Below are 20862 nucleotides of genomic sequence, written 5' to 3'. Positions count from 1 at the left end.
GTCTCGAACTCCTGATGCTCTTATATAGGCAGCTGCTCATTTTCCACTGTGCCCCGATTAAAGCACAAAACAATTGGTAGGATACTTACGGCCAGATTCATCAAGCCGAAAACGGCTCGCAAAGGGCCAGATTCTGAGAATCTGGCCCTTTGCGAGCGCTATTTTTGCATTTGGGATTCATCATCCCAAATGCAAAAATCGCATTTGTAGGAATCGCAAATTTGCGAGTAATTGCATTTAAGGAATCTCAATTAGAGATTCCTTAAATGCAAGTAATTTTTGCAATCTGGGGCCGCTATTTACCGCGAAGTCTGACTTCGTGGTAAATAGCGAAAACTTTAAAAAATGCACTGTTGTGCATTTTTCTAAGTTGTATGTTACACAGACACATGTCCTTTGGACATGTGTGTGCGCAACACCAGTGTACAAGAGCATTTCAGGGGTGCTACAGGGTGTCCTTTGGACACCCTGGCACCCTTGAAATCGCTTCCTTATTTGCGATTCGCTAATTGCTAATCGCAAATAAGGAATGACTCCCCATTCATTCCTATGGGCCTTTAGGCCCATAGGAATGAATGGGAATGCCATTCCTCATTTGCGATTCGCAATTAGCGAATCGCAAATAAGGAGGCAGAAGAAATCGCTATAATTATTGCGATTTCTACATGAATCCCGTTTTGCGAGTCTTTAATAGCGATTCCTTAATAATCGCTATTAAGGACTTGCAAAACGGGACTTTGATGAATCTGAGGGTTAGTCTGCCTTCAGATCGCTCATATCGCTTGTAGCAAATGATGCATTCTGTGAATTGCACGGCATACATTTCGACACCAGCAGTCACGCTAGATGTTGCCATTCGCTGGCACTTTTATCATAACGAGCGCAGGGCCGGACTGGTACTTTCGGGCAATGGGCAATCCCCCAGTAGGCTGGATGGGGTGGCTGCCAGTTTTCCAACAGAGGGGCGGTTTTGTTGCTGGGGTAGATTTTCGGTCCGACCGTGAGTGACGTGAGTCACTTCAGAGAGAAGTCTGACTGACTGTCTGTCTGAGTCTGACAGTCTGTGTGTCATTCTCAGACAGACAGTCAATCAGACTTCCTGAGACTGCTACTCCGAGTCCGCTCCCTTTGTAGTGTCTGCCGACGTGTCTTCACTCAGCTTCCGCGGTGCAGGAGTGGACAGCCTGCAGCTGCAGGGAAAACAGCACAGCTTGATTGACTTGTGCGGTGTGCAACCCAACATTTCAGGAGGAGGAGGAGGTGCCTGTGCGCAGGGCACAAAATGATGAACTGTCTCCTCTTCCGCCGCGTCTGCATGACTTTCTAAGGTGTGGCTGATGTCATTCCCGCATGCGCATTGGGCCTCGCACAATTAAAAGTGTGCATGACTGCCTGCCCTGCAGCATCAGGAGTGACGGCTGTCTGAGACAGAGGCACTGTGCGCACTTGACTGGGGCTTGCAAACGGCCATATTTAATTATTCCTAGGCTAGCCGTAGCCCACCTCTAACAGCAGGTGAGTTTTTCCGGCACCAATTAATGATTCATGGTGGTGGCACAGTTGCCATTGGGCGGGCGTCGTGTCGCGCCTCCCTTGCGCAGTGGTGGTGGTGGATTCAATTTTATTTGATTGCTGTGTTGTAATTGTGGTTGTGAGTGACTTGTAGTGAGCAGGGCGGGGGGCGGTGCCAGCAAGCAGTGCGGCGCGAGGACCGATGGCCTCACTGGCCTGAGTAACAGTTGGGCGCTCAGCTCAGCCTCTCACAGGAGGACCGTAGTGGGTGTAGGCAATAAATCAAAATTTGCAAATATGATGATGAATCAACCATCATCATGATTACAATTTTTGATTTGGTGCGCATTGTGCGGGCGGCTAGGCCAGCAGGCCGCAAATAATGTAGGAGAACTGAACTAAGCTAATGCAGGCTGGCTGGCTGGCTGCTTTGTTCGTTCTCCTACTTTAATCGTGGCCTACTGTGATTGCTGCCTCAGCTTCTCAGGGGCTGCAGGTGGGGGGGAACGGCCAATGAATGTATGCACAGGCCCAATGAGTTTTTTGCACAAGCCATCAGATTGAGGCCTAATCTGATGGTATGTGGGGAAAAAACGGAGCAAACATTATTTGGGGCATGTGGATTCGTTGTCAATTATTCCAAGGAAAGAAGTGATATTTTATAGCTTGAATGTATGTAAGGGTTTATCATTATCACCTACTGCCTGAAACGCGACGCGGAGCCCGGCCCTGACACTGAAAGTCGCAGGACTGAGTGTGCAGCGCTGATTGACAGTCGAGATCACGGTGCGATGTGCGTCCCCTGTCTCTTTCCTCTCCTTTCTTTTATTTGCTCCCCTGCGAAATGGATCCAAAAAAGAAAAACACTTTTGCTGGAAATGTCATATTTTTCTGTTATTTTAATTCTAAGGTGCAGCATCAGGACTAAAAGATAAAAAATATGATAAAATAACTAAATAAAGTAAGACAGAGTGGTCGCAAAGTTGCCAGATTGATTTTATTTACACCCAAACACATTAGCTTCACTTTTACAGAGTTTGCCAGTGAAGCGCTATTTTTGTTTTCTTGTCTTTGTTTTCCCTGGGCTTGCAACTAGTTCACCAATCCTGGAGGTACTGCAATGTATGGATTGGAAAACAAAATGTGTACTGCAGCTCTGCGTCCAGGGATGTGGTCTTTTTTACCATACTGCTTACATTTTGTAAGGATATAAGCAATGGACTTTAAAATAGGTCTATTCTGGGCCCTGTAGTCATGTCCTCAACTTTTCAGGCAAAAGCACTCACAGATTTCTGAATAGTGAGTGTAAAAGCGCAAAGCTAACCATGTTGTTCCTACTTACATTTCACATGGTTTCCTAATTTTTCATTCCCTATGGGTGTTTGCTTTTCCAGGAAGTTTTTCTTTTTGTTTGTAGGCCACATATTGCTCTTGTCTAGTGCGTCATTTAAATTGAGCCTCATCCAGGTGTTTATAGCCGGCAATAATTGGGTTGTAATTGAAGGCAGTGGGAGTTTTTCTCAGTGGGGCAGGATGGTGTTCAGTGGGGGAGAGGATGTGGTACTATGGCCAGAGCTGCTGAATTTGGAACGGGTGAACCAGGTTCATCCTTAATAATAAGTCAATCACACACTCTCCGGAAAGAGCACAATCCCATGCTAGACCTTAGAAGGCTTCACAAGACCTTAGAAGCCTTGGTGTCTTAGCACCAGCAGGTGGATCCTAGCAGTGGCAAGTGTGGTTTAACCTTCAGGGCTTGTCTACCACAATCCATACTGAAGTTCACCTCCAGTCTTGCCGGCAGGCCTATGAAGCAGAACACCCTAGAACAACAGTGACTCTGTCACTGAGGTCACAGGACCCTTGAGACCGCACTGGGTGCTGACATTGGGTGGAGGCCTTATGTTTGCAGGTATATTAAAGTTTTAAAAGCGCTTGCTGCCTCCTTCCTGGCCTCCAGCAATTTTCAACATCAATAAAAATTTCATGATGACTCTGGTGTTTAATTTTCTTCCTAGAGAGAGATAGGAATTTTGTCTAGTGGAAGTTTTCACTCATAGAAAGGTAGCTCAGAGGGTTAATATGCCTGCTGCAAAGAACATGTACCATGCAGATCACAAAGTGCACATAATGTAAATAGGTCAATGGGCAACTGCTTTTGTCAGAGAGATCCTATTGTTACTTGCAGTTAATAAGTTAAAATCCTAACATAGAACAGTGAGCTATTAACTGTCATTTAAGTGCTGCATGGAAACTGCAAGGTATAAATTAGAGCATTATGTTTTTCCCCCAGTGTTTGATTATCCTAAATGCATCTGAGAGAGAGTGTGGTTATGGTGACTTGAGGGGCACTGTTAAAGGGTGGTAGTGGGAGAATCCATGGCGAAGGTGGTCATTGGGGGACAATAACAAACATTAATGCACAGGGCACCACCAGTGCTAAGGCCGGCCCTGCCCTTGAGGGCAGTCTGCCTCACCCATAGGTACCTCCATTGGCCTTGTTTCAGAAGTAGTTACTGCAACTCATCAGGGATCGGCAATGCAGGATTTGCATGCACACCAGACTAAGGGGCCTATTACGATGGAGGATTTACCGCATCCTCCGGGCCGGCGGAAGCCACCGCCGGCCCGGAGGATGCGGAAAATGCTCTGCGGACCCACCAAAGACCCACCGCCACATTAGGATGGCTGGTGGGTCCTGGTTTCCGTCCGCTGATTTTCCGCTGCAGTTGGCTTACAACCGCGGCGGAAAAGCTCTAATATGGTGATGGTGTCTCTCAGACACGTCAGTCATATTAGGATGGCCTGTGAAAAATGCTGCTCCGCGGCGCGTTTTCTGCCGTGGAAAAGCATGTGTAACTTCACTGCGGGGGCCCGTTGCGGGCCCCCTGGGTGAAGGAGGGATGGGGGGTGCATATGGGGGTACCTATGGTACCCCCCTGCATTTGTATGCAGAAATCGGCAGGCACCGCACGGTGCCTGCCGCTTTCTGCATACAAATGCAATGTATGCATTTTTACCATTGCGGCGGATGCAGCTTGAAGCCGCACCCGCCGCAATGGTAAAAATAAAGGATGTGACCGCCAGGGTGGCGTTCACATCCTAATTGCACAGGAGGGAACTCCGCAGGCCATGCGGAGGTTCCCTCCTACTCTATGGTGGCGGACGGACTCAGGTCCGTCCGCCATCATAATCGGCCCCCAAGTTCCCAAACTTCACAGGGACTCTGCTTCATGCAAAAACATGTGCTGCCTGCTTTGGGACCACAGGAATCTTGCAGCAAAGGAGGACAAAATGATGCCGCAGTGTTGACTAAATTATGCATTAAAAAAAGGCTGCAGCGTAACGCAGTATTTTTTCTGATATTTTAGTATTTTTGATATTTGTACACATGTCTCTGGAAAAATGTTGCTTCACTAGTACCAGTGGAACATACAAATGCAGCAGTGATAAAGGTGACCAGTCAACCTTTGCAATAAGCCATCCACTACGCAGCAACACAAGTCACATTTTTTATTAACTTTTGATACGTTTGAGCTTTAAACAATTTATTAGTTTAAATGGTTGGATCATGCAGCAGATCTTGCAATATGAGGCAAATACGGCAGAGCCATGATTATATAGAAAACATTTGCAAACTAGGATATTTTGCCATTCATGATTGAACTGCTGTTGTAGAAAAAGGGAGAAAGGCTGATGACAATAACTCCATGGCTCGGCGACAAATGGCTTGTGCTTCCACATTTTATAGTATTTTGGACATTCTGTGATTAGAAGCATATCCCACTTTGTGAATGTATTTTAATGTCAATAACTCATTATGACCTTAAATAATCATGTGTATTCATTGGTTGATTAAACTGGGCAGTGAAATGCCAAACAAATAAAAAAAAATGGGATGTTTGCGCATTCTTGCCACACCTCTGGCTCTGCCCACTCCAATCCTTGCGTTATTCCCACCCTCTGATTTTCCGCCCACAGTTCCCCTACTTTTTTCCCCCACTTGGTAACCTGATGCTCTTTAAGGTCATCAGCTACTATTTACTGTGCTTTGGAAGTTGATACAATTGAATATGTAATGAAAAATGTGCTGCAAAATTCACCATTTTGGTCTGTTGTTTTCCAAAATTTTCTTGGGGGAAGAAGCCCCCCAACCTCCCTATTTGCGGTCAGGCTCGCTCGCTGCGCTCCTTCGCTACGTGCCAGACGGGGGTTGGTCTGGCAAAATTTGCCAGGGCTGCTTTCAGTTCCCAGTCCGGCCCTGCTTGCAGGCCCCTCTTGGTTCTTTTAATGCCCTGACGTCATGCTGTACTCCTTCTTGTTTTTGTTTTAAACAAGGTCACAAGCTCTGTTTGAAATGCCACGACAGCTGTATGGAGCCCGTGGAATCACTTTGGAGAGGCGTTCTGATAGCGCAGCTCACTATAAATTATACTCATTTGTATACGCATCTTGGCATTCGGCTGGCAATATATTTGGTGAAGTAATTCACCCATTGAAAGGTTACCTGCATGTCATTTCAGAAGGGAAGGAGGAATGTAAATGGATTCTGTTAATATGCAGCGTGCTCGGCATTGCGATTTCTGTTTAACTAGGTTATGTCCACGTTCTAATACGCGGTTCGTCTACATGATGCATTTCTACACAGCATCCCATCTTTTCATTAAAGAAAGTAAGGGGATACTACTCGAGCGCCTTGGAAATTGGGGCATAGGCTGAGAATAGGAAGGTTTACACAGTGCAATACTTGGCATAATAGCCTACACTATACGCCGCCCACCAACCTGCCCATATTGGCTTCCGGCGGACCCGGATTCACGCCATTGCTCACCTTGCTTTATGCCCCAACGAGGCTTCGGGCACATCACCGCCTGCACCAACCCCTCCCTGTTGCAAGGCCTGCCCATTCAGCTTGTCCTGCGTGACGGTCCCTTGGCTTCCCCACCCCAGGTTCCGACGATTGTGGCCTGGATCTCGTCACCGCTGCCATTGATTCTTTTCCTCATTTCTTGCGGGGGTGCCTGTGTTTAGCTAAGTCTTGGTCTTCTCTTTGTCTGTCACATGGCTTCTGACAGTTCTGTGTTTTGGATACCGAGGCAGTGGCCTCATTACTCCACATTCTTTTTAGATTTTTTTGTCACTGTTTCAGTTTTCTTATTGATCTGTGACACTTTGTCACAGTTTAAGTTGGTTCACATGGTCAGCGCTGTGATGGGCCATGGATAGCGGTCAGTTGAGTTTGCAGAAATGTGAGCAAGTTTCTTCAAGAGTCTTGTCTTTGTCTGCCAAGTACCTTCTGATAGTGATGAGTTTTGGATGCCTGTTGAGACGGTAGCATTCTGACAGTGAAGAGTTTGGGATTCCTACCGAGGCATTTGCCTTCTGACAGTGATGAGTTTTGGATGCTGAGGTGGTAGCCTCATTGCTTCACATTTATTTTGAGGTTTGTTTTTTAGCCGCTGTTTACAGTTAACAAGTTCATCGTTGTAATGGGACGCAGGTAGCGGTCAAATGGGTTTGCAGAGATATCGACAAGTTTCCGAAACAGTGGGTTTTCTTTTTGATCCAATCCTTTGTAGAAATTCTTGTTGAGTTTGCGGAGATGATTGTCCAGCACCTCAATGCCTAGGTCGCTGTTCTTGTGAAGCGAGAAGCCCCAACTGCAATACGTGAGGCCTTGCTCTGCACTTTCTGCAAGTCTTGCCAATACTTCGGATGGCAGCCACTCCAAACTGGTGAAGCATGCGTCAAATTATTTCGTTGATTGCTCGCACCTTGCTCTGCATGGGCATCAACTTGGTCTTCCGGAGTGGGTACAATGCAGCCAGTTTGGTTGTTGCTTTCTGGCAGGTCTTCTCAACGTGGTTTTCCAAATGAGTTTAGAGTCCAGAGTCACCTCTAGGTAGAAGCTGTTTGTTTCCCAATTGATCTCCTCTCCATTGAGGAGGATTTGTGGATGCTTCCTGTTCAGAACTCTGGTGAATAATGTTGCTGTAGTTTTGCCTGTGTTCAGGGTTATCTGCCAGTCGCTTTACCATTCAGAGAGTCTGCTGAGCGATACCTCAAGGTTCTTAGCCACTTCTATTTTGCTGAAGGATTAGGAGGTGACTGCAACATAATCAGTGTAAAGAGCAAGATCAGTCTTCTTTAAGTCTGTGGGGATATCGTTTGTAAATATATTAAAGATGAAAGGTCCAAGAATTGATCCCTGATGCACTCCAGCGAGAATAGGGCATTCTTCTTGTACCACCATGTGGAAGGTCCGTTCTAACAAGTAGCTAGACAGCAGCTTAGCCAGGTAGCTTGGAAACTTGTGCCTGATGAGTTTGTAAAGCAGTCCATTGTGCCATACTCAATCAAATGCTTTGGCTACATCCAGAAAGACTACTCCAGTAGACTTGTGGATGTTGAATCCATGGCTGATGATGTCCACAACTCTGAGAAGTCGATGATTTGTTGAGTGGTCTTTCCAGAACCCAAACTGTTCTTTGGAGAGGAGGTTTTCACTTGATGCATAGTCAATGAGATGAGCGAGAATAACTTTTTTGAACAGCTTCGATAGGCCGGATAGCAGGCTTATGGGGCAGTAGTTTGCAGGGTCCCATAGTGGTTTTCCAGCCTTAGGGAAAACGACGACTCTTGCCTCTTTCCAAACCATGGGGAAGTACTGGTGCTGCATACACTCATTGAATATCTCTGCAAGTTGATCCACTGCAGCATTTGGGAGCAACTTGATGGCTTGGTTTGTTGTTCCATCCTTTCCTGGAGCCTTGCCATTTTCTAGTTTCTTTTCCAGGGCTAGGACTTCATATGTTGAGCATTCCTGAATGGTTGCAGCTTCTGTTTCTGGTGGGTGCTCCAGGTGGTGCTTAGTTAACTCTTGCACAACTTCTGCTGCCAGTTTGCTTGCCTGGTTAGGCCTGAAGGATGCCTCTAGCGTCTCGGCGAAGACCTCAGCCTTGTCTCTGTTGCTGCATGCCAGGTGTGTCTTTCCTTGTACGGGTGGGTTTGGTTCTTTCTTTCCAGTCAAGCGTCGGGTCATTTTCCAGAGAGAAGTGTCAGAGTCCTTCAGGTTGGCTGTAGCTGCTTCCCATTTTTCACCTCTGTCCTGGCTTATTTGAGTCTTCAGCTGTCTTTTCAGTTCGTTGTACTTCTTCAGCAGATCAGGGGTGTGGTATCTGGTGGTCCTACATCTGACCGTAGTGTCTAGTAGAGGTGCTCGCCCTTAGGTTCCTTCCCCCTCAGCACAGCCTTGCTCTGTGCAAGCCAGAGAATGAAGGTCCAGCCTTGGGGTCCAGTCACGCAGTGTCTGGACTATCATCCCTTCGCCACAGCAGCGCGTAGCCTGGCCCCGGTCAAGCCAGAGAGACGCAGGCCCAGCACCTAGGTGGGTCTGGGGAAAGCCCTTAAAATTCTCAGGTATTCATCCTGCCCCCCTCTCTTGTGCGCAGCCTGGCCCCGGTCAAGCCAGGGAAATACAGGCCGTCACCCAAGAGGAGCCAGCTGGGTAGTGGTTCTAGCCCTGCTCCTTCCCCTCCTTGGCACGCAGCCTGGCCCCTGTCAAGCCAGGGAAACGCAGGCCAAGCACCTTGGAGGAGTGGGGAGAGAGAGCGGAGTGAGAGTCCTAATCAGAGCGCGACCTCTGACCTCGAAATCAATCATATCAATCAACCGAAAATCATGTGTTTAGCTTGGCCCCTTCTTATCCCCCCTCGCCTGACCAGCTCGCCCCCTGATTGGTGGGGGTTTGCTTTCTTTAAGGGGGGGCAATCCTGGCCCCCGCCGGACGAGCCGGCATGCAAATGGGGGCGGGGGAGTGCTCCCGCTTCCGGACAGCGTTTTAACCAGGCCCCCATCAGGTCCAGCTTCGCCTTCCCGGCCCGGGTTCTAATACCAAATTGTCCAAGATGCCCAAAAACAGATACAAATGCCTGTAGCCTTCCAGGGGATTTTTTATTTAAATCGGCCTCAGAATTTGACCTTGGGCTCAGAAACAGAAATAAGTGTGCTGTCTATCTCATATTGAGTTCAGCTAAGAGGCACAACATGAACAGGACACGTAAGTATTAAATACGATGTTTCGTTCTTTCCCTTTTTTCAAGCATACCTTTAGTTTTGATGGCTTTATCCAGATTTGCAGCATCAGCAGCAGCATTAAAACCCGGGGATCCTTTAACTGGTCCAGCAGCAGCCTATAAAATATACAATTTCTAGGAATAATTAGTTTCCTTGAAATCCTTAAATTAAAGTTGAATCAGTATTCTTTGAATGATACAGTCTACGTATGTGACCCTGAATCAAATAACATTTCAATATTAAGCACATTACTAGCAGTGGATCTCCCATATACCAAAGTAGGACTAAGTATACAATTAATTTTATATTCACGTACTAAAAGTCATCATAAGGCTGCAGTTTTTTATACTCGTCTGTTTCTTACTAATCTATTGGGTGCTTTGCAGTCTATTCCTTTCTGATCCTCTCCTGATCTTAACTACCCTGAGTTTGATGTCCTGTGACATGTTTACATAGGATTTCTTCTACTTTTCTCTCAGCCATCCTGCTTTCACCAAGGTTATAATATTACTTATCACAACAAGTCCTCCTCTTCACAACTTGATGAGTGAAAGCACAAAGTTTTCCTTCTTGTGAGGGCTGTGTTGCACCCTTCTCTGGACCACTGCATCAGCCTGTCATATGTTGCTTCTTTTCTTAATAGCCTCAGTTAGAGGGGGAGCAGCGTATGAAAAAGATGCACATCCCATTTGCCCTCAATTGGGCATTTAGGGTGTATGGGAATGGCCTAGCTTCACTACTGGTTACACATTGGAAACACCCTTCAGGGCATTTCGACCCTTTCTATCCAGGTTATAATCATGGTGGGCTAACACCGAGTAAGTCTTCTCCTCTTCCATTTTCTTTCTGAAAGGGTACCCCCTGTATGAAAGTCCTTTTTCCCAAGGATCTGCCGCCAGTGAAGCCGAATGTCAAATCTGCTAAATACCAGAACTAGTAGGACTAGTTCCTCACTTCCCCTTGGGGCCAAGTGAACGAGAACTTGCTGAGGGCTCTGAAAAAAGGGTCCTCTTAGATTTCTGTGGATTGGTCCTGGCTGTGGTTGCCCTAGCAGGAGTAATCGAAGACCCTGGTGCACACACAGGCAATATGCAAGTGGAAGAATGACTTGGGAGCTTATGGAGGGCAGACAGAGAAATTGGTCTACCTTGAGGACTGTAGGCTGCTCCTGACTGAAGACTTCAGACCATGAAACTACCAAGGGGTTATCATGAGGGCAGGTACAGATACTAGATTCCAGCTGGTTCTGAAAACAGAGAAGTGCCAGTGCAAGTGGGCTGAAATAAAATAATAAAACCCATTCCGAAAATACAACTAAACATTTTGAGCCAAGGAGGCTACAACCCAGCACTCCTGGTGGTGTATGTACACCACTAGGAGTAAAGCATATTGTAACAGCTGTGCCTGGGGCGCACAGCAGGTCGTCTGTGGCCTTATGAAAACAATGTGCACTTTGAGTACTCAGATGTAGTGTTGCTGGACACTCGGCTCAGAATGTAGCCAGCTTTACAATGCTGTTGGTCCTGTTATTGCAGACACCTGAAAGGGTGGTCTGTGATCAGGTGGAAACATTAGCTAATTTAGTTGATACCTGCACTGGCCGCACCTAGACCTGACATCCTTGACATGATATTCCCCCAAACTTTCACCCACTTAATTTGATTGCCCAGTTTTTTTGGGCCATTAGGATTTTACTAACCCTGGGCGGCCAGATACGCTCCGTGCACGGAGTGCACGGAGTGCCGTCTCCTACGCATTTTGCGTAGCCGGCGTAGCCAGGCGGCACTACGGGCGCTCCGCACACAGGGCGTAGCCGGCCGCCACCCGCCTCCCTCCCGCCCTCCCTAAATACATAAATGAAGGCATAAAAAGCTTTTAAAAACACTTACCTTGTCTGCCGCATCCCCGGGGCTCCCTCTCGCCGTCCCGCGATGCGCGCCGCCATTTCGGATTCTAATGCGCATGCGCGGGCGGCCGCGCATGCGCATTTCTCGTGAGGAATGCGCATGCGCGGCCGCCCGCGCATGCGCACTAGGATCCGATGCGGTGGCGGCGCGAATCGCGGGACGGCGAGAGGGAGCCCCGGGGACGCGGCAGACAAGGTAAGTGTTTTTAAAAGCTTTTTATGCCTTTATTTATGTACTTAGGGAGGGCGGGAGGGAGGCGGGCGGCGCGGAGTGGGGCTACGCGGAGTGCGTGGGTGGGCGTAGTTGTGCGCCCACTTCACGTAGCTCCACGGAGCCCCACTCCGCCCACTACGCCCAGGGTTAGATTTTACCCCTGCTAAAATTTGTTCTCTCCCTAAAACTTGATAAAATTGGCCTACACTTAATTGGCACACTTAATTTACTTATCAGTCCATAGTAAATGGAACTGTATGTACCCAGGGCCCAATAAGTAAATGCTAGTAGTTGCTAGCAGCAGGCATTGGGCCACCTACTAAAGTAGCTTTGCAAAACATGTCTCAGGCCCAGCACTGCAGACTTTTCTGCAGTTTTGAGCTGCCGTTTTGACCAGGCAAAATAAACTCTTTTGTAGGCCTGAACCTTTCTTGTTACTACTGTTAGTCACCCCTAAGCTAAGGCAGGCCCTAACCCCTCTCAGGGCAAGGTGCATTGTTTTTAAAAAGCAGGACATAGGCATTTAAGTGTTTACATGTCTTGACTGTAAAAAACTCCTAAAATTGTTGTTCACTGTTTTAAGACCAGTCTCTATCATAGACTAACACTAGGATACCTTATTTCAATTATGTTATTTTCAAATACTTTATTTGGTACTATGACTATCAAAGTGCAACAGACAGCAATAAAGCATATACATAATAAAAATAAGTAGGTAAATAAAAACACAATCATGTCAATAATCACATTGCGTTGCATGATATGAAAATATAAAACCTGGTAAGTACCTAAAACATAAAAAGATAAAATTAGACATGAATAAAACATAGCAGCAATATAGGAACTTGTAAAGACCAGCATGCCAGCTATGAGGTTGGGCACTCAAAGGCAACACAAGGTCACTTGATAGACCTTCTTCCCTATACACAACACAATCATATTTAAGAGAGCAGTGTCTCAAACTTCAAAACATCGGGGCAATTAACCTGTGTCGTAGTTTTAAGCAGTAATAATGATTCAGGAGTGTTGAGATCGATAACTAGTAGAAAGTATTCTCGAGTTACCTCATCGCATTGGCTCTGATTCTCCTGCTTCAATGAAGATATTTGTAATGGCACAGACAATTGGTTCTTTGGTCTCTGCACACATAATCCTCAGGGCCACCAAACACTGCCTGACCCCCAGCTGTCTACAAATTGGAAGATTTCATCTCAGCCTTGGCAGTACATAGCCAGGGCAGAAGAAGAAAAAGTATTGTAGGTTCTCTTCAGATTGTAGGCATACAGGGCAAATAATACATCCTAACGTCCGATTAGGAGCAGAAACACAAATAAAGTTTGCACTCAAATAAATTGTAAGTTAACATTCTCTTTAATGGTAACGTAGGATTTTAAGTTACAATTTTGAAAATGCCACTTTTAAAAAGTTGCAATTCTTTTGCCCAAATCAACTGTGGCTTGTTGCCAGTGTCCTGGCTCATATGACTGGCAATGGCTCTGCTGTTGTGGGTTGTATACTGCTTCCAGACAGTAAGACAAAAGATGCCTAAGTGTGAGGGAAGAGGATCTTCCTGAGAGGATGGCTGGGGAAAAAGCCGTACCATACCCTGATTACACTTCAAAGGGCCCTGCCCACAGCACACACTAAAGAACTTGGCACATGGCCTCCCTTTGCCTTTGTCATCCTAGATAGTTTAAAGCCAGGACCAGTGGACGGGGAAGACCTGACCAGAACAAGTTCTGGGGGTAGGTCAGTGAATTCCCCCACACACAGGCTGGCACCAAATATAAAACTGGGACCCTCCGAACCTCTCACCGGAACACACATGGATCTCTGGAAGATTCAGAAGATGGGTTGCTCTGCTGCTGGAAGGACTGCCTTGCTGTCTGGAAGAAGAACGGTTGAACCTGCATTCCTTGATCCCAGTCTACCCATAGTGACTCTAAGGGTCAGTTAACTGACCTTCTGTTTGGGCTACAGAGACACAAGTTCCCAAGGGCCTCCCTGAAACTGCCCTGCTGACCAGCACCAACCGAACCTGCCTCGACTTGCCAGAGTCCTGCAGTTGGGCTTTACTGGAGTGAATCTTGGACCCCTAGCTGGCATCAGTGAGAATTATTTTTAAAACATTTGGTGGCAATCCACAGATTTGATCTCCTTTCATCATAAAGGAACCTATTTGTGCCAATAAAAGACCTATAGCGATGACCACTATGAAAAAGCTCCAATGGGAACAGCTGTTTGCAGCGAGAGCGGCCATCCGCAGCAACTCACAACTTGAGACCCGCAGCTCACGCCGGCAGTGATCACCTCTGACGATCAACCAATGTGAAGCTCCACCGATGATTTATTTTATTTTTATTTATTTTATTTTAAAAGTTTTATATAGCGCTGGCTAGACCCGGAGGTATCAGAGCGCTTTACATGAGCATCAGATCATAGTTACAGGTTACATCGTTACAAAGGTTACACAGTTCTTAGAGCATGGCAATATAGTTACTTGTAAGGTTGAGATAAACAATAAGCACAAGTACGTAAGGGGAGAAGAAGGCAAGGTGAGAGATTCAGGGGGGGTTGGAGTAGGGGAAATAGACAGATAATGAAGGTGGGAAAGAGGAAGGGAGGGGAGGGGGGAGAGTCACAGCATGGGGAGAAGAGGGGAAGGGTGACGGGGACACAAACCGGTAGACGAGTCAAGGCAACATCCAAAGTCCAGTAAGCTGTGATCCCAGGGGACGTGGTATCCCTTTCCTATCTTTATTGCGAGAGGCTCCCTTTACGCAGTGGACCCTTCCCCAAAAAGGGGAGAGGGAGTGCTTTGGCAAGGGTTGCCATACCATACCTCAAGTGTGAGTGGCTCACTTGGCGCAGTGGACTCACTCAGCGGGTTCGCTGAGATTCCAGAGTACAAATATTGGATCTTTCCACAACAAGGGGAGAAGGAGTGCTTAGTCAAAGGGCACAAAGGACAGGGGGAAGGCAGAGTAACAGGCAAGGGGAGAGAATCAGGGGAGAGAGGATAGGAGCTAGGGAAGAGACAATAAGGAGAGACGGAAAGAAGTCTGCCTAAAGACCGACTGGGTAGGTGACGACCAAGGAGGGAGTCCAAGGCCCATCTCCCCTATAGTTAAACCAAGTAGCTCCATCGGGCATCAGACAAAATAGTTCAGTCTCAAAACATTGAGAGAGGAGGGAGGGAGAGATATAAATAGAGGAGGATGCGGTAGGAGACAATAGGAGAGACGACAGGAAGTGCAACAATGTGGTTCAACAATATACTAGAAGAGAATTAACAAGTAAACATTAAATAAAACAATCAGCAATACAATTAGGGGAGGAGTGAAAGGTGAGAGAAAGTAGTGGGGGGTAGGGGACGAGAGGGACTGAGGATAAGGGAAGAGACAACCATAGAGACGAAGGGAAGTCTGTCTAAGGTTCACAGAAAAACAGGGTGGGGAACAAAGGGCAAGGGAATGTGGGGGCTGAGGACAGAGGACAGAAGCTGGAAAGAGCAGGAGCGGAGAGGGGGGAAGGTTGCATGAGGTGCATAAGATTTGAACAGAGGCACGTATCTCCTGCCTAGGGGCTGTATTGTTGGGACCATGTTTAGATAGAGAAAGGTCCTGGGTGGGGGAAGAGAAATTGGGAGGAGGCGTATTGGGCAAAGAAAGAGAGGTAAATCAGATAGTCACGTGAGAAGTCAGGAGAGGGCAGCGTGTTGAAGCTGTGGAGGGAGAGACGTGGAAAGGGAGGAGTGGGAGGACGTGGTGTTGGGAAAGGGTAAGGGGAGAATTAGGCAGAGGAGAAGAAAAAAGAGAGGGAATGTGGTCACACAATGATATGAGAGAATGAGGCCAGAGACATGAGAATATGAGTCATGTAGATAGGTACGAAGGAAGCGGTAGAAAACAGAGTTAGGAGGTAGTGGGAGAGACAGTAGTTGGGAGGTAGAAGGAAGCGGTAGTCAAACAGAGATGTGCCAGAGATGATGACTGGTTCTTCTCATTACTCTGTGATGCTTACCCTGCCCCTCAACCTGAAAGCCTCCTCCTTGAGGCCCATGCCAAAGCGAATAGCGCCCTTCTCACCCGAATTGAGAACGTAACTCTTCAGCAGGACTAACCTGGTCCCTATAAACCAAGCCATACTCTATTGGAGTCGGCCTAAATCTGTAAATTTCCCCCAGTTCAGCAAGACCAGATAACTGCAATCAGCACTTTGTGCTTCTTTCTGGTTCTACCGATTGGATTTTTGTTGTTTTGATGTCATTTTATTTAATAAAATGTACTCTATTTTTCTAAAGTGGTTTTGGGATATAATTGGTGTTGTGTTTTCACTTTATTACAGATTGTGAACTGCATAAATATGTTATTCATTGCCTCTAAGTTAAGCCTTACGGTTTTGTACCAATCTACCAGCGGGTTACGCACAGGTTAATTATGTGACTTTTGTGGTTTTCCTTGACAAAGATTGTGTTTAATATAAGAGTGGGCTTCCACACCTCTGCACTGATAATATAGGGGCATATTACCAACAAAGTGGTGAAGAGAGGTGTTAGCCACCTTGGCTTAAAAGCCTCTCTTCGCCACTTCGGAAATGCTAGGCTGCACCATCTTACCAAGGATATGGTGCAGCCTAGCGTTTCCAACTGCGATGGTGATAAGTTTTACAACTTAACGCCAGCGCAGGCAGGGAATGTTTGTTTATGTACAGGAAGGTGTTCCTCCCTACACTTAAACAAAGCGTAAATGCCATTTTGTAACTTAAATGTGTGCTGCTTCATGCAGCACACATGTAAGTTACAAATTGGCATTTTTAAAAAGAGGTTTGTTTATGTACAGGAAGGGACACCTTCCTGTACATAAAGAAACCTTGCCATTTTGCTTTTTCCATGTGTGCTGCACAAGGCAGCACACATGGAAATAGCAAAAACGAGGAGAAATGAAGCATTTCTCCGCGTTTCGCCACCTTAAGAACAGGTCTTTCCTCTTCTTAAATTCGGCGCTGCCACCTATTATCGCCTCTCTTGATAATAGGTGGCAGCGTCGAAGTGAATGGGTGTTGCGGTGGAACGCCCACCGCAAAACCCACTGCACGCCCCCTTTCACGATTAGTTTATCGTGAAAGGGGCCCTATTACCAAGGCAGCGTTAAGTCAATTAACGTGGTTTTAAGACACGTTAATTGACTTAACGCTGCCTTGATAATAGGGCGATGCAAATCTTGCCCCGTTGTCGGCAGAAAAGTGCCAATAACGCGGCGATAAGGGGCTTGATAATATACCCCAAACTTTCTTAAATGTTCATGTTTTTTGTACTCAAGAGATCAGGACCTTCATCCTTGAATTGATTTGAGAGGTTTAACTAAGATAACAAGTAAGGATCAATTTTTCTTGCCTCTTATAATGGATATATTGGAGCCCCTTCAAAGTGCACACCTCTCAAATCAGCTCAATTTGCAAGGCGATTACCATATTCTGGTTATAAAGTAGAGCAACTAGCAGATGATGGTTTATCGCACCCCATTTGGACATTTTGAATACCATCTACTCTCAGTTTGGTTGTGTAATATTGCAGCTATTTTTTAGTACTTCATAGATTCTATAGTCTTGGATGCTTTAAATCAGTTTGTGCTCTTCCACTTGGATGGTATTGTGGAATTATCTTAAAATCTGGTTGGAAGAATATGTGAGCCTCCTGCTACCATGATTTCAGCAACTTGATTTATTCCACAAACCCCTAGAAGGGTGAATTTGAGAAGGTAAGATGGAATACCATGGAATTGAATGTCTCTGGTCTGCCTAATGATACAAGGACGTTTTTCAAATTCACCTTCTAATGCAATAGAGACTGAAACCTTTATTGGTTTTGCAGATCTCACCAATTTATTTCAAATGTTCTCAAAATAACTGTTGACATCACTCACCTTCTGAAAAGGGAAAAAAGAAATCAGCTGAAATATAAATCCCATTATATCCTATGGGATTTATATTTCGGCGGATTGGATCTCCGTCACCGTTGTGACGGAGTAACCCATCTGCTAGGATCTGAATCAGGACCTAAGTCTTTTTTGATTTTAGGAGGCTTTGTGTATGGCCTTAGAAACAAGTAGTTTCCTAAGGCTACCAACCAAGTAAAATGGGCAAACAGAGAACGCACATTGATATAGTCAATGTTACTGTAATGAAAACCAAGGGTCTCTATTTGCCCACTGCTGACTTGTCCAATGATAATGTAACTCATAATGCTGCTGGGAATTTACCTTTCTATTGCTTGCAATGTTTTACTTCAAGAGGGTTTACCTCTTGGGAGGCGTGGCAAAGATGGCAAATGTGACAGACGCACTGTGAAGAGCTCCGTGCCATCCACCTGTCTGATACCATCCTCTTGCATACTGGCCCACTCTCCGATCGTGTGAGGGCCCTCCAGATCATTGCAGGAGCTGGCAGTGCTGAGCATGGGCTGTGGGGCTGCGGTGCTCTACCGGTGGAGTGAGGGGCAGGTCTGAAACCTAAGGCAAGTTGCTGCCTCTACCTCACATGACTACCCCTTCCCAATTGCACTGCTGGGCTGGAGCGGAGATACAGTGGAGCTGCCATGGTGCAGCAGAGGACCGCAAGGCGGACTTCAGCCTAGGGTGAACCATGGTTGTGGGACCCCATGAACTCCCTTGACACAAGCCCTGATTGCACGAGTCCTGTGGTGCCACATCTGGGACAGCCTCCTTCTATACCTTATGACGAACAACTGCGGTGGGACAGCAGCAGTGGTGAAGGGTATTTACCGCTTGGGTGTAGGATTACCCCCTACTGAGCTGATGGACAAGTTTCATCCCCCAACAGTGCTGAGGTTTGGCTTGCTACTGCCTGTCCCCGCAACTATCAGACAACTGTATGTGCACACTGCTGGGGCAATACTACATTGCCAGAGATTCAATGCACTCTTACAGGCCATCAAACATGTCAAGACTGCACTGGAATCCACATTGGTCACCCTGATGATCAAAATGGGCCTGTTCAGAGCTGACGGAGTGACAGAGTGGAATCCAATCAATCCGCCTTGGCAGGCACACAGCCATCGATTGTAGATATGTAGCTCCAACTAAAGGTCCGTCAATCTGAAGTGACTTTGTTACGCACCAGCGCAGACGATGTAGGAGTTCAATCCCTCCGCAACAACATTTGTGTGGGGGGGATCCCGAAGGGGGCGGAGGGCCCCAATATGGACTTGTTTCTTGAAGATTGGTTGCTCAATACTGTTCTGGCAGGAAAAAGATGTACCTTCTTCTCGGATGAACGGACCAAAAGGGTTCGCACTAGGGCTCCGACCCAGGGACTTTGCCCAGGCCAGTGGGGATACATCTCTTAAATTATTTTACAAGTTGTCTACATGAATGCCTTCTGGCAAGTGGATAACAGTCCAGCAAACACCTGCCCAGACTATATGGCAAATGTGCAATGCCGGCAGGGCTTGTTCATGTCGTTTAAACAGAAATTTCGCCAACTAGGTCTACAATATTGGCTCACAAACCCAGCCAAATTAAGCATCATAGACTACGGACACACGCATTTCTGGGAGTGGCTGGAATTGAAGGTGGCCACCCCACCAACACGTAATTTGCTGTTGCTTAATGACCGGCAACACCAGAGGCCCAGACAGTGGCAGCACAGAAATCGAAAGGCAAGCACACTGAAGAAGAAGTGGTGAGGTAGAATGCACAGGAGATAGCTGAACTGGAGTTTCGACATTGTCAGCCCATGGGTTCACTTGGCCGCACAACGGTTTCACTGGAGAGGGTGTTGCCTTTTCTCTGAAAGATATGCCACCGCAACCTGGGTCAAGCCCTGCTCTTCCTCCCATGACAGCGGACCAAGTGATCTGAAGTGAGGTACTATATCCTTTTTCTAATCTGTATACCAGGACTATGTGGTTGAATGGGAGGGGGTCCAATTGCAGCTATATCATGGTCACATCTTCTTACCACACTTGGATATTCAAATCCCCTGAGTCTGAAAGAAATATTTACTCTTGTTAATTGTACAGTTTATATTTGGTCCAGAGCCTGTTGCTGTCCTGACCTGGGGATGGGATTTGTGATTCATGTTATTGCCTTATTTGTTTGTGTGACCTGACTACAATACAATGTCGATTGAAAGGGGGTCTGGTACTCCCTGTGAACTTGGGGTCCTCACTGATTGGAAAGATGTGGGGAAGACAACATACCAATCACAATCATGTCAGAAAATTTGGCAGATTCTCATCCTACATATGACATTAATGAGCTGGAATATATGGGGTATGGCCACACCTAGATGCTGCCACAAAGTGTACTCTTATCTGCGATGCAGGCAGATTCACTTAGCATACGTACAAGAAACCATTTGACGTCCATGGAACTCCTCAAGCTCAATCACCAATGGAGAGACCAGATTGTTCCTGCCTCCTATTTGGCATTTGCAATCGGGGTGCCTCTATTGGTGGTGCCAGAAACGCCTTTGGTAAAGGCAGACAAAATGACAGAATCCAAAGGGCACAATATGTAGGCCGAGGGAAGGCTCAATGGTGTATCAAACACTCTAGTGGTGCTATATGCCCCCAACGTTGGTCAATCACAATTCCTAGACACTGTAGCACCCTCAATGATACATGTTCTAAAAGCTCCTGGTATGTGGGACAGATAACACTAGTTTGGATAGATCCATCTTCATAGGTTGTCTAGGGCAAAACTGCCAGAAGGACATGTGATGCTCCATGCATCACCTCATGAGGGAATACTCATTCTCCCACCAATTGCACAACAGAATTGACCTTCTTCTTTGTAACCCTGACATGGTTCCATTCTTCACAGCCACCAAATACCTTGGCCACACACTCTCTGACCACATCCCTCTCAAGACAGCAAACATCCATTAATTAGCGGTTACACATATGGGCCCTATATGATGACGCATTCCATAGGACTGTAGGCACATATATCACCTAATTATTTTAGGAAAATGATGGAACAGAGTCCAAAAGAAGGATGGAGTGTGATGCCATTAGGGTGGTCATGCAGGTATTATGCATGAAGACTGAGTATGCGTGAAGCTCAAACTGCGATGCAAACTTGTTGTAAGAGAGTATGCTATACACGAGGCAGATGTGAGTGACATAGAA

General features: G+C 46.5%; 1 protein-coding gene across 1 annotated transcript in view; it reads right to left on the bottom strand.

Annotated features, from left to right (window-relative positions):
• Positions 1–20862, bottom strand: part of LOC144818406 (annexin A1-like) — a 212207-nt gene that overhangs the window by 177483 nt on the left and 13862 nt on the right. The window contains exon 2 of the mRNA XM_078675779.1: positions 9620–9704. Within this exon, the coding sequence (XP_078531905.1) occupies positions 9620–9704 (85 nt within the window). The remainder of the gene's footprint in view (positions 1–9619; positions 9705–20862) is intronic.

Source organism: Lissotriton helveticus, chromosome 2_1 (genome assembly GCF_964261635.1).
Source record: "Lissotriton helveticus chromosome 2_1, aLisHel1.1, whole genome shotgun sequence".
NCBI lineage: Eukaryota > Metazoa > Chordata > Amphibia > Caudata > Salamandridae > Lissotriton > Lissotriton helveticus.
The sequence above is the reverse complement of the archived record's forward strand: the minus strand, read 5'-3'. Positions and strand labels throughout refer to the sequence as shown.